The sequence below is a fragment of the Peromyscus eremicus genome, chromosome X, assembly GCF_949786415.1.
Source record: "Peromyscus eremicus chromosome X, PerEre_H2_v1, whole genome shotgun sequence".
NCBI lineage: Eukaryota > Metazoa > Chordata > Mammalia > Rodentia > Cricetidae > Peromyscus > Peromyscus eremicus.
Genome location: NC_081439.1, coordinates 62,623,119 through 62,637,605, shown reverse-complemented (window position 1 = coordinate 62,637,605; position 14,487 = coordinate 62,623,119). Strand labels below are relative to the sequence as shown.

Genomic DNA, 14,487 nt, shown 5'->3' with positions numbered 1-14,487 from the left:
TGTGTCAGACCTTGTTCTGGTCAGCCAACCAGGGGCTCACAGTGTTTAAAAAAAAAAAACAACTTTCCTGCTCCCAGCATCCATTAAATGCTGTAAATCCTCTGCTAGCGGTAGGATTACATGTCAACCTTCCTGCCCTCTAAGCTGAAATTTTTGTCTGTCTGGACCTTGTGCAGGTCTTGTGCATGCTTTCCCATTCTCTGTGCATCTGTCCTGCTTTGTCTGCCAAGCACTGTTTCCTTGAAGTCATCCACCACCTCTGGCTCTTACAGTCTTTCTGCCCTCTCTTCTGTGAAGATCCCTGAGCCTTGGGCTGAGATATGAAAGTTTTAGTGGGGCTGAGCACTTTACCCTTTGTTTTCTGCACATTGACCAATTGTGGGTCTCAACTTTAAGTGCCATTTTCTGCAAAGAGAAAGTTTCTCTGATGAGGGTTGAGAGATGATCTGATCTATATTGTGACTGTTTAAAATAAAGTTATATGATCATTTCATGGTTTATTGGGATTTTGTTAGTTTTATTTTTTACTAGTATCCAAATTTGGAGTCTTAAAAAATAATTTCCCACTTTACACAAATAATGACTGTAGCCAATGTCTTTAATATCATTGAATATGCTTATCATGGGTGTACAGTTCCCTGATGGTTCCTTACAACAGATTCCCAGAGGTAAAATTATTAGCCAAAGGACAGGTATATCTTTAAAGTTTTATGGTACATATTTTAAATTGTCTTATAGAATATTGTTTCAGTGAAAATTCCCTCTTATATAAGGATTTTTTCCCCTGTCTTTCACAGCACCAAATATTATCTTTTAAAGTTTATATTATTTTTTAATACATGAAAATGACATCTTAATTCCTCAAGAATTTTTCAAATAGATAGTATGTGTTTTTCATCTGCAATGATGTTCATATTGGTCCAGATATGTTCATGCTTTTCTCATAACTAAAGGTAACTGCTAAAACAAGGCTATACTTTCTACCTTTCCAGATCTATAGCATGACGCTGAGATTGTCTGCCTTATTTGAAAGTCACATTAAAAATATCATCTCTGAATATAAGTCAGCAATCCAAAGTCAGAAGAGGAGAAGGCCACGGTACAGAAAGCGCCTGAGAAGCAGCAGCAGCTCATTATCTAGCAGCAGAGCTCCTAGGTATATTATAGCGATGTGGCATTTTACGTTTTAAAGCATTTTGTATGTGTTACCTCATCTGCAAAAGTTTATGAATAAATTCAGGATGTCTCAAGAGACCCAAGAACTCTTGTTCCTGTGGAAAAATGGAGTTTGTAAAGTATTGTTTATGTGGGTTTCACTATGCCTTTAAATTTTTATTTATTTATTTATTTATTTATTTATTTATTTATTTATTTATTTATTTATTTATTTTTGGTTTTTCGAGACAGGGTTTCTCTGTGTAGTTTTGCGCCTTTCCTGGAACTCACTTGGTAGCCCAGGCTGGCCTCGAACTCACAGAGATCCGCCTGGCTCTGCCTCCCGAGTGCTGGGATTAAAGGCGTGCGCCACCACCGCCCGGCGCAAAGATTTATTTATTTATTATATATACAGTATTCTGCCTGCATGTACACCTGCAGGACAGAAGGGGGCACCAGATCTCATTACAAGTGGTTGTGAGCCACCATGTGGTTGCTGGGAACTGAACTCAGGACCTCTGGAAGAGCAGTCGGTGCTCTTAACCGCTGAGCCATCTCTCCAGCCCCCCTATTTATTTTATTAAGTGATTGAAGCTTAACTTTGTCAGATCACCTATTTTAGGCATTTCACTTGAATTTTAGGTAGTTGCCATTTTGGTCACCTTAAGAATTTTGTGTCATGTTATTTATCATATTGAGTTAATAACAGAAAAAAATGGTCATAATTATATATTTTTTTATTTACAGTCCGAAAGGGAAACAGAAGCAAATGAAGTTACAGCCTAAAAATGACCAGAATACCTCAGTGTCTTATGCCAGGACTAGTTCTCCTTTTTCTTCTCCTGGTAAATATATATTTGGGTTTTGTGCTCTACAGTTTGATGCTGATTAAAGGATATAGAAGTGCTATCACTCTTTATAGTGCAAAGAGCAATAGATTTGGATTTAGAAAAATTGCATTTTAATCATTATTCTACTTGCTAGTTGTGTGGCCCTCCAGTAAGATACTAGGTAAAGTGATTTGGTTTCTTTGTTTGACTATGTGATTTTTCAAATTCATTTTTAAAAAATTTATTGTGTGTTTATAAGTATTTTGCCTACATGTACATTTGTACACCATCTGCATGCCTGGTACCTGCAGAGGCCAGAAGAGGATGTCAGATCCTCTGAAACCGGAATTACAGATTGTTGTGAGCAACCATGTGGGTGCTGGGAATCTACTTTGGATCCTATGGAAGAATAGCCAATACTCTTAAATGCTGAGCCATCTCTCTCTCTAGCACATAACTAGATGAATCTAAATGTCCTTTTGCAAGTTCTGTAACTGTATGATTTTTACTATCCATATATTTGTCAACATAAAACTTGAAGGTAAAATATGTGATGGAGGTGTTTCCTTTGGTGGTTTTTTGACATTCTGTGTTTGAAAGTTTAGTGATGATAAATTATTTGTTTTCTTGTTGCCAAATATTCATATTTACTTTGAGGGTTGGACTTTAGGGTCTGAGTTTCCAAAAGTTGGGAATATACATGTGCTACCAGTTATAAAGCAACATTTAATTTTATCATAAGGTAGTAAATGTAGAATTTTAAAAGCAGCCTATATTAAATTTCCTGAAAAAAATGAAATTAAGTTAACATTATATATAATCTTTTTAAATGTAAGTTTCAGATGCTGCTGAAGGCGTTTCACTATATCTACTTGATGATGAAGGAGATGGGCCATTTTCTCCATCGAGTTTCAGTGGATATAGCCGAAGTGGAAATAGCCATGACCCAGGGAAAGCCAAATCATTTCGTAATAGAGTCTTACCAGTTAAACAAGGTAGGAAATTGAGTATTGGAGAGGTAGCTTATTCTCTATTTTCTTATGATGAATGATGAGTCATTTTAAAAGCTGATGTATTAGGGTAGTACAACTACTATGTCTTGGTACTTAATAAGAATTTTAATACAGTCAAATTTATGTCAAAAGAATTTTATAGCCACAATTAGGAACAGATGTGTACTATTGTTTTTATAATAGTTGTTGTTTTTACTATGGTTGAACAAAATGTAAAATGAAATGAATAAGGAAAAAAAACTAAATGAAGAATTCTTCCTCCAAGTGCATAAGAACCATACTGTCAGAAACATTGAGGATTTTTCATATATTAAGCCATGTCAATAAGAAATGAGAAAAACTCAAAACTCATATTTTAAAAGGTCTCATTCCCACAGGCTATTTCAATAACTTCATATTTGAAGAAAAAAATGTAGGGCTTACAGAAATCATTGACCTAATTCATGATCATATTTTGATTTTATAAATATTTGAACTTTACTATTATTTGGAAGCTCTTATACAGGGTCCTGTACATACCTTGAACATGCTCAAAGAAAGTTCTATGTTCAACTATTTGAAGTTTGTAAAAATATTTAATTTGTTTTTACAAATATGTTACTGGAATATCATTTTAACTTTATATACATTTTAGTGGATATTAATTTTTCTTATTCATTGTTTTATAATCAACAGATGACCTAAAATAGACTATAAGTGTATTATTGGTTATATGAAAAATATTGGAACATGTTGTAGTTGATTTGAGTTAAAGACTGACAAGCAATTGAAACTTACTAATTTAAAATGTTCTTTTATAGTTGCCATTTTATAATTTTGTTCTCTCTGATTCTGTTGCATTGTTCATATTTAGGCCATAGACTTCCTCACTCTTCTTCATGGGAAAAGCTTATAGACAAAGTAGCCTGTATTTCCTGCCTCTTTTTTCATCCAGGACCCTTTATCTCTTTATAGCCTGGTTTCTGCACCAGGCACTCTCCAAAAAGCTCTTCCCCCCAAATCACCGGTAATAGAGACAGCCCAGCCGGTGTTCCTTTTCTTAGTACGTGACTTCTTGATCTCTGTGTCACTTGACACTGTTTACCACCTCCTCTTAAGCTCTTTTTTACTGTTTAATAGACTCTACTGGGATTCCTATAGAGTTCCTTTGCTTTGCTTTGCTTGTTCTGAGCTTTATCTGCAGTTTTCTGCTATTGTAGCTCACTTGATTTTTGGCTCCTGCAAATAAAGAACTCTAATAAATCTGTTGACTAAGCCAGTCATCATATTTCTTATAGATAGGCCAGAGTCTCACTATGTAGTTCTTAGATGGCCTGGAACTCACTATGTAGACCAGGTTGGCCACAGACTCAGAGTTTTGCCTGCCTCTGCCTCCAGAGGGCTGGGATTAAAGGCATGTGCCACCATTTCTAGTTTAAACCAGTCTGCTTGATGCTAGTGGCTGTGTAGTGTATCAACTCAAACTTCTATTCGTTCCACCAGTCTCATTTCCAAGTGCTTCCTAAAAATAAGTTCCATTCATGTTCATTATCTTTGTGTCTCAAGGTCATCCTTTTCATTCAACTTAAATCTCTTCTTTTCAAAGGTGTGCTCTCACTATGTAGTCTAAGCTCACCTCAAATTCTCTTATCTTTTTGACTTACCCTTCGGAATACTGAAGTTTGAAGCATGTACCACCATGCCCTACTCAGTAATTTTGAACTCTCCATTTACCTCTCACATCCACATAGTTGTAAAACCTTGTTAAATCTGTATATCTTTTTAGATTTGTGTTTGTGGTTATGTGTATATGTCTGTGTCTGATTGTGGGTTTGTGCATGTTGGTGCAGTGCCCCAGAGGCCAGAAGACAGAATCCGATTCCCTGGAGCTGGAAATATAGGCACTTTTTAGCTGCAAGAACAGCAAGCCCTCTTCACCATCTCTCCAGTCCTGTTATAACTCTTAAATACTACTGAATATCTTATCTCCCGTTTTTTTTTTTTTAACACCAACTTAGTCTCTAGCTGAGTATATTAGTCACGTTAGGTAGCTATAACAAGATACCAAAGTGAGCAGCTTAAACAACAGACTTTGATTTTACCACACTTCTGGAGGCTCTAAGTCCAAGGAATCAAGGTGCATGGAGATTATTATCTGACAAGCTTAATTTTCCTCAGGCTTATAGAATACCACATTTAAGTTGTATTCTTTGTCGCCATTTATCTGGCTCTATATTTCTGTTTTTGTGTGTGTTCCTCTGTCTCTGCCCCTACCCCCTACCGTGTGTGTTGGGGGTGGGTGGAGAGATAGAAACTTCCAAGTCTCTTCCTTTTTCTATGATACTTAAGACCTTGATTAACCTTCAGTCTCTAAATGAAGTCACTTTGGCAGTTAGGGCCTCAGTGTAACAATTTTATCTTTAAATGTTAACATAACATAGCTTGCTTTCCTCGTCCATTTTTTTCCCTTTGTTTTCTCTCTGTAGACTGAAAATTTCCAGAATTCTCTCTCTAGCTCCAATCTTATGAGATCCAGCTTGTATACCTATATGATTTTTCATTTCTTTTTGGGTATGCTTATGTATGTACATGTACAAATGTATATCAGGAGCTGAACCCAGGATTTCATGCATGCTAAGCATATTACCACTGAGCTACCTTCTGTTTGTTTTTCCATTTCTTTTTTTAGATTTCTCCTGGCATCTAGAACGAGAAAACCTGACTTTTTTTCAGCACACTGCCGGAACTTGTTCAGGCTTCACTGTTTCTCATCTTAGCCAACAGTTCGGCCCATCACCCAGTTTCTAGACTATAAAGCTTAGGAACTGTTTGGTTCTTAGTATTTGACATGGAAACCCCCTCAGCAGGTCCCATTGTTTCCACCTTTGAAATAAAGGATTTGTTCTGGTGGGCCTTCCATGAGGAAATGTTCTAATAGATTGGCTATCACTTCTTGACACCTCATTATGTCTTACCTAGACTACTGACTGCAGAGGTCTTTTAGCTGATCTCCACTTCTGTTTAACCACCTTCTACAATCTGTTCTCTGTGTAACAGTAATAGTTTTTAAATGTAAATCGGATGTTGTCTTTCTCTAATCATCTACCATTTCATGTTTCTAGTCCATCCTGGCTGAACTAGATTCCCTTAGATCTTTTTCTACTGCTCAGATTTACCCCCACATTTCATGTCATTCATTATTTAAATATTAAACCCTAAGACATCTCATTGATTTTAAATAGTACCCCAAAACATAGTCAAATACTTTTTTGCTCTTATTTTCATTCTTTAGCTCTCTACTTAAAATTGCATTAGTTATTTATTCACTTTGTTTTTGTCCAGACTCTCCCCAGTAGTATATGAGTTAATGATATATGATAGCAAGGACTTTATCTCATTCATCATCAAGTTCCAACCTCCTACTAATACCTGTTCCATACTAGTTAATTGCTAAGTACCTGTTAAATGAATGAATGAAACTTGTAATTTATGCTTCCTTATCATTATTAAATTTTTGCTAAAATTTCCGCCCAGACAACCTACCAATCCTTCAGTCTACTTTCTTACTTCAAAGAAGCAGTGGAACGGGAGTCAAACATTATCTTTCATTTCAAATAGATCTAAGTATCTGTTCCAACACCTTTGATGATTCTGTCCAATCAGTTTGGGGCACTAGATATTTTTAATAGATTTTTTTTTATTTTGAGTTTGAATGGCTATCTTACAATGTCAAGACTTAATTTTTAAAAATCATTCATTTTGCTTTAGATCACTCCGTTGATGGGCCTCTTACAAATGGTGATGGCAGAGAGCCCCGAACAGGAGCCAAAAGAAAACTACTCAGTGCATCAGAAGAGGACGAAAGCATGGGAGGAGGAGGAGAAAAAGAGATGAAAGAAACAAAAGAAAAAGCACATTTATCCTCCTCAGAGAGTGGAGAGTTAGGATCCAGTTTAAGTTCAGAAAGTACCTGTGGCTCTGATTCTGACTCTGAATCTACTTCCAGAACAGATCAAGATTACGTAGATGGCGATCATGACTATAGCAAATTCATACAAACCAGACCTAAAAGAAAACTCAGAAAACAACATGCCAATGGAAAACGAAACTGGAAGATGAGAGGCACAGGAGGAAGAGGCAGATGGGGGAGATGGGGGAGATGGAGTAGAGGAGGCAGAGGAAGAGGTGGCAGGGGACGAGGGGGTCGAGGAAGAGGTGGAGGTGGGGGGAGAGGGAGAGGGCGAGGGAGAGGAGGAAGAGGTGCCTCTAGAGGAGCTGCCAGAGCCAAACGAGCACGTGTTGCAGATGACGAATTTGATACGATGTTTTCAGGACGTTTCAGTAGACTTCCTCGGATTAAAACAAGAAACCAAGGCAGGAGGACTGTTTTATATAATGATGATTCAGATAATGACAATTTTGTGTCCACTGAGGATCCTCTGAATCTTGGTACATCCAGATCAGGCAGAGTACGTAAAATGACAGAAAAAGCCAGGGTTAGCCATCTCATGGGATGGAATTATTAACAGTTAATGAATTTAGAGTAATTTTTAAAAATAAAATCAATGGCCTTCTACTGCAGGGAATTTACCAGAAAATCTACAAAGCAAGTTGTGTGGGGACTTTTGCTTCCTTTCACATTGGTGCTTTTCCATTATGCCAGTATACATTTGTTTCAAGACTTTTAATCTCCACACTTCATTTGTTCAAACAAGCCTTACTCATTAGGCCTTAAATTAAAACAAATTCTGCCCACACATATACATGTGTACACATACACATGTGTGGAGATGCATACACAAGCGGGCATACACATACATACACATACACACACACACACACACACACCACAGACACACTACAGATTTACTACATAAAAGGAGCATTCTGCTTCTTAAGAGTAGCATGACATTTTTATCTCAATAAGATATCCCTCTTTGCTTTTGTATCACAGAAGTATAGCACCTTCTTACAGAGTTTTATATAGTTTGTTTTTGCCATTTGATTCCTATACCCAGTAATAATAACTTTTGCACAATACACCAATCCTAAAGGCAGCTATTAAATGTTTACAGTTTCTATATTGTAAGAACGATCTGGATTATTTTACTCTTCCCAGGCCAAACTTTCATGAACTGTACTGAACTGAAGTATATATTTATACTGCAGTTTTGGGGTGGGGTGGGGGGTATCTTGATATGCTTTTCATTGATTTGCTTAATTCACGTTTAAGGTGAGAAAGGGTTGGTGCCTTGTAAATATGTAGCAAATCTTTGTGGTGTGTCCTGATGTGTGCATTAACTTTATTAAAAGAGAATACTTGAGGTATCAATCTAGACAAGGTGCCAAATGCAAAAGTTTCTTGCATCCATTTTTCTTTTCCTGTTATATTTTATTGCATTAATAGAAACTTGTGTAGCTTAATAGTAACTTAAACATTTGAAAAATCCTCATCCACAAAGAGTAACTTCTTTGAACAGTAGCTCAGCTACCTCTATTAACTACAACTACTGGAAATCCTAAGGAAAATAGATGCTGTTACTCATTACTAAGGAGAACTAGAACAAGCTTGGTAGGGATGAATACTCCTAAGTTATAAGCTGAGAATTTTCAATAATCATATTGGCTCTCAAATTAATAGTTGTAACAAAGTTTCCTAAGTATTATATGCTCTAGGCTTTTGTAGAACATATTTATGTAAGTAGACTTGTTCTACTGCTTATCTATCTCTGCAACCACTTACTATTTCACAGCTGTGAGTTACTAGTTTTCATTTGAATCTTAAAAGGTAACCAAGTACCTAACTTGAGTTGGACTATTTTGGCTAGCTGATACTTAGAATCAACTTTAATGGGTTCTTCTATTCTCATTCCAAAGGGTTCTTCTGTTCTAGACTTCCAGAAAAGAGCCTCATTGCACTGCAGACAGATATTTTGAATCATTATTTTATAGTTGAGAAAAAAATCTTTAAAATCTTTTTTGGTCTTGTTTACAGTAGTAGAGTGCACATGGTTCCATAAGTGAGCTTCAGTCCAAGATCAATTGTATTCCTCAAAGTTGACATCACAGTTACGCTACTTAGTTAGATACTCCAATTCTTGAAATGGGGGGTGGGGGGGATAACAATTGATCTCTGCTTTTGTAACAGCAATTTCATTGCACTTAGATCAGACTTGTGTGATAAAACATTTTCTTACTGTACACCTGGTAGTCCAGGATATTTCCTAAGCTGACATGTTTGTCTCATGCTTTCAATCATTTCATGCATCTGAAAATCTGTGAAGTGCAGAGGAAGGAGTGCACACATAACTTTGCTTTTTGGTGGGATTGGGGAGGGGTGGTTATTCTTGAACTAATACCCGTAAGCAATTTTCACTTGCAGTAGAAATGATGTTCAGGCTTTAAGAAAGTAGAATGAACTGTTAATGGCACCAATGTCTGTTACTAGAGAGCAGACCAAGCTGATCTTTTTGTTGTTGTTGTTGTTGTTTTTCTTCACTAGATACCAAAACTATTTCTGGTTATAACTCAGCTGCCATTTTAACCATAGTATAGATTCCAAATGTTCCCATTTTGAGAGTCTACATTTGATTTTTACTAAAATATACAATTTCAGTTATTCATCTCTTGGGCATTTAGACTAAATTGTGCCTATGATTTCCTCAAGTCAGTAACATTTTGTCCTACAACAACCAACATAATATAGTTGCTTAAATTCCTGGATGTACCCAAATATGTGTACCATTTTAGTGTGAAATTTGTGTTGACATTCTTCTATGAAGAGCTGACCTCTTCAAATGTAGAAGAATTGCCATTTGTGAGATGTTAGCTGTCTGGAGCTTTATTTATAATTTATTTTGAAAAATAAAAATGCCACATTTATTCCCCAAATCTCAAGATTTTCTAGGCTTACATAATTAGAATAATAAGGCTAAAGACATTTTTAAGCATATTTTATATGTAGTGAATTACTGTGAAATACTAGTGAGCGGCATTTTGCTGTGATGTTGATTTCAGTTATTAGAATTTAAAGAGTTAGTCACCAGGGTATGTTAGGTGAACGTAGTTATCATTTATTATAAAACAAACAGATACTTTTCTGTTTGCATGCAAATTATTTTCATAAGTGTGAAAATAAAAAGTCTGGGAAATGATATTTTTACTTTTTTAATCTGGACTTCCCCTTTTCCTCAATTTATATTTTAGGTTTTTTAACACCACTTCCTACAAATGTGTCATAATTTGTATCATATTGAATACGTTATCATTTCATTTTCTAGAGATCTTTTAAACCTAAGTAAGATCTGGGTTCAGCCATAGAAAGAAAGTAGGGAATGAGTTAAGAATTCTGCAAATGAAGACCACTGTTCTATTTAGGCCCATGAGAGCATACATATGTATAAGTTTAATCCTATGCTATATCTGAATAGTCAGTAAGCTATAATATTTCTCATAAATACTAATGTTCAGATTCCAAGCTTTATGATCTTAGCATGTGTATATGTTTATAAAACTGAATCCTGTGTTTCTTCACTGGCTTGCTGTATGTATCTCATCTAGCAATAGGATATGCTCTCCAAAACAGTCACAAACCTACTAGCCTAATAACTAAATTTGTTTTTGTATAAGTGTTTGTGTACTTCTATGTATGTAGCTTTTTTCCACTTTGACGTACCTTATCCCAGACATTAAAAAAGAGAATATTTTATATGGAAGACACTGTCTACCAATTATTTGCCTCTTTAGAGCTCAGCCTGTGCATTTATTAATGCTTAATCATCCATGTCATCATGTCTTTTAGATAACCAATTCTGATTTTGTCATACAACTATGCCCCTCTATTCTTTTAGTTTAATTTGCCCTTTGTTTATTTTTCTCTTTCCCTCCCCAGAAATCAGACTTATTCTAAAATTCCTCCATATAGTGTTTTGTTTCACCCAGAGGCAAAGCAACTGAGTAAAATACCCAAGTGTCATTCTACAAAATTGAGTTCTCATACATCTAAATTAGATTTCAGATATTTTAAAGTAGATTGTCATCAGACAATACAGTGATTAAAAGAGAAAGATGTGAATACCACTTCTAACTTTTTAATAAAACTTTTTTGAGCATTTTTCAAAATTTGTAAGTTTGTGGTAATGATATATATGGAATCATTTTATACACATTTGCCAACTGGTACTTATCTTTAAAGTTGAATCTTCATCCCTTAGAAAGGAGTCTTAACGTGATTTTCACTACATTTTGATGCCCAGCCATTTAAGCCATTACAATAACATTTGAAATCTGAAATGAATAGTTCCAGGGGAAGGAATAAGACTTTCGATATAAAGTCCTTTATTTTAATTGCTAACCACATTCCACAACATCTTTGTGGTACAAAAGGCTTTATGAATGTTTTATTGAAAATATTCTAAGATCACTTTTAAAGCTTGTTTTTCAAATTAATGGTGAAATATTTGCATGCTGTTTTTACTTTACATCTCTTAGGAAAGCTTCTTTACCAAGTGGTAATTTGTCATAGTTCCACAGTTTGGGTTAAAATCCAGTATAAGGTTAAATATTTTCATGGTGCTGTATTTTGGGGAACATGGCTAGCACTCAGGTTTCTTGATACTTAGTCCTTGCTCTAGTCTTCTCACCCTTGAGTATTACTCCGGCCATCTTTCCTCTCGTGCTTGCTCTAAGCTCCACTTCTCTTTCTGCGATGGAGATTGCACCTCACGTAGCATTCTTCAACCAGACTGGAAATTTCGGATTCATTTCTGAGAGAAGTACAATAGAAAGGCCCTGCAGTTTAGAGTTAAGGTGTGTTTATTTACATGTATGCCCATTTCTTATTCTTATACCTCTCTTAATTAAATCTAGAATATGGGACTTAGACATATAAAAGCATGGTAATTATTTTCTAAAAAAATAAAATAAAATTATTGCTACATATTGAGATCGCCATTAGTAATTTACTTTTAAAAATCCCATATCAAAATACCTAGAAACCCAGTTGGAAAATGTGTTCTTTGCATATGTCACCAAATATACATTAGGCAGTACTACAAATGTTAATTCTTTAAACAATACTGTGGTGATGGCAATCAGTAATTTATTTCTTTGTTCTGTAACTTATCATCTCTGTCTTTTGTAGTCCTTTACACAGTATTAACAAAACTGTACTTTATGTTTGTTCTTAGTGTCCATAAGTTTTAAGATGGAAAAACATTCATTTAATAGTTGATGTGATGCTGTCTATGGGCAGAATGTCCATTAAACTAAAATTGAGTGGGGAGAAAAGGTAAACAAAACTGGCTTGGTTTATAAAAGATGTTTTGTTTGGCAGTTGTCGGTCATTATAAGCAATTACCTTCAAAGACAAAAAATACTGGACTAATTTGTTTCCATTCTTTATGGGATGTTTACAATAAAATTCCAAGTTGTTTGGAATCAGTTGCACTCTCGCTGCTTTATGCCTTAACTCATACTAGAGATAAATTAACAAGACAAAGAAATATAAGAAATATGAAGTTAACCTTTCTACTGCCCAGCTTTAGAGATTGTATCGTGTAATCCTTGGCTCTTTGTCATAAGATATTTTCTTACTATCATTTTTTAATCTTGGAAACTCAGTTGCTTCCTATGAAAGAAAAGGTGTTTCCTAGTTCTCGCTGATGTGCTTTGGATCACCATTAGGTGATGAGTATGATGTTAACACTTTAAAATGTGGGCTGCTTGGTGCCTTCAATAGCAGCTTCCAAAACACTCGTCTGATTGTTCTGCAGAGTTTCTTGAGATGGACAGATTTCTAGTATATTTCTTGTTAAAGTTTAGCAGCTAAGCTATGGAGACCTAGTACTTTTTATTTGGGGTTAAATTGCCTATCAACTTTGAATTTATTATAAATGGTGCTTTAATTCAATGTCAATCTAGGAGGGAGAGGAATGAAGTGAGCCAGCAGCTGAACGTTTTACCAGGAACACTCGTCTTTGGCCATTAATCTATCTCCACAAGTTTTCTCCCAGTGTCAAGAATTCTACCGAGTTCAAGATAAATAAGCTGGCTAAAGACTGCTCTGCATCTTTCATATGGAGGCTGTTTTGTGTTTTTAGAAATAAATGAGATGACTCAGTTTAGGTCACCTCTTTTCTGACATTGGATCTATTGACTGACAGCCCAGTTTTCACAATACCCTGAGTGAGGTCTGGGGATACTTGTTATTTTTGTTTAGCTGTTTGATTGCTTAAAAATAGCCCTCTTTTACAATGTAAACATGTTACATTAAAAATTATTTGTTAGCAGGATTTGGTATTTTCTTCACTCGCTAGATTTCTTAAATAGAAAAATTAAAGAATTTTTATGACAAAACTTTACTGAAGTATTCAGAAGATTGTTTGCCTCGTTGAGAAGATCAAGAGAAGAAGTGCTCTTTGCCCTCTCTATATATTATTTACCCCTTACTTAAAGCTACTTTCCAAAAATGCACAAAATAAATTGAAACCAATACATTGAGCTTGTGAGTTAATTTTTACATGGGACTTTGGTGCTATATTTAAGCTCATGTACTTCATTTACTGTCTTAAGTTTTTTATATAAGTACTGAAGGCATTTTTATGCATAATGCTGGTAGACCAAATATAATATTAAATAAAATAAAAATTTTTATGGTGTCATTTTTCCCAAAAAAATTGGAGTAACATTTTTTTCCTCGTTTTGTAACTTTTTAGTAACGTTTCCTTTGCCATCTGTAGTAACTGACTTAGTAAAGTTACTTCTCACCTCGAGTATAAACATCTAGTAGCTAATTTTAGCAAAATTGTTAGCATACTAATCTTTCAGCATATCCTAAGGACTTTCAAATCTCTGTGATGCTAATATGCTTTCATTAATTTGTAAAGTTCTACTTAATAACTTGGCTACTCAGTACCCTTAGAGTCTTCAATTTTATAAAATTTCTTGCAGACATTTTAAGAAACAACATTTCAAATAACTTAATACAGGTCACTAATATTAATTGATAAATTTTATTAATTCTTAGAGGTGTTATGTGGTTCATGTTTGTCCTGTTGAAATTCCAACCAGAATTTGTATAGTAGTACATTAGTTTGTACTAGGAATTTTGTGTACTCTGTCAAGTACTTTATGGAGGAAACTTGTCCTAAGACTTTCTAGTTTTACAAAATTCATTTTGAATGAAATATGCCTCCCAAATTGTATAATAGACATTTTCACAGGAGATTTTGTTACTTTTGGGTATTGTTCATTTAAAATGTCAGTAATGAAGTGCTGATAGTTCTGGATTGTTTCCATATGTTAAGTTTAATTTATAAACTAGAGCCACCCTTGTATACAAAAACAAAACAAAACAAAACAAAAAACCAACCCGTAACTGTTACTTAATCTAGTCTGACTTAATAACATATCTTGCCCTTGACAGTTTTAGTTACTAAATCTTTTATCACATACTTCTAATTGTTCAACTGAAAATTGTCAGGGACTGAGTCATATTCTTTCTCTGAGTT

General features: G+C 35.0%; 1 protein-coding gene across 1 annotated transcript in view; it reads left to right on the top strand.

Moving 5' to 3' along the window:
* Brwd3 (bromodomain and WD repeat domain containing 3) overlaps positions 1-13,592 on the top strand; it is a 105,410-nt gene extending 91,818 nt beyond the window's left edge. The window contains exons 38-41 of the mRNA XM_059251486.1: positions 993-1,156; positions 1,903-2,000; positions 2,822-2,980; positions 6,746-13,592. Of these exons, the coding sequence (XP_059107469.1) occupies positions 993-1,156; positions 1,903-2,000; positions 2,822-2,980; positions 6,746-7,503 (1,179 nt within the window). The 3' untranslated portion in view covers positions 7,504-13,592. The remainder of the gene's footprint in view (positions 1-992; positions 1,157-1,902; positions 2,001-2,821; positions 2,981-6,745) is intronic.
* Positions 13,593-14,487: the final 895 nt, after the last annotated feature.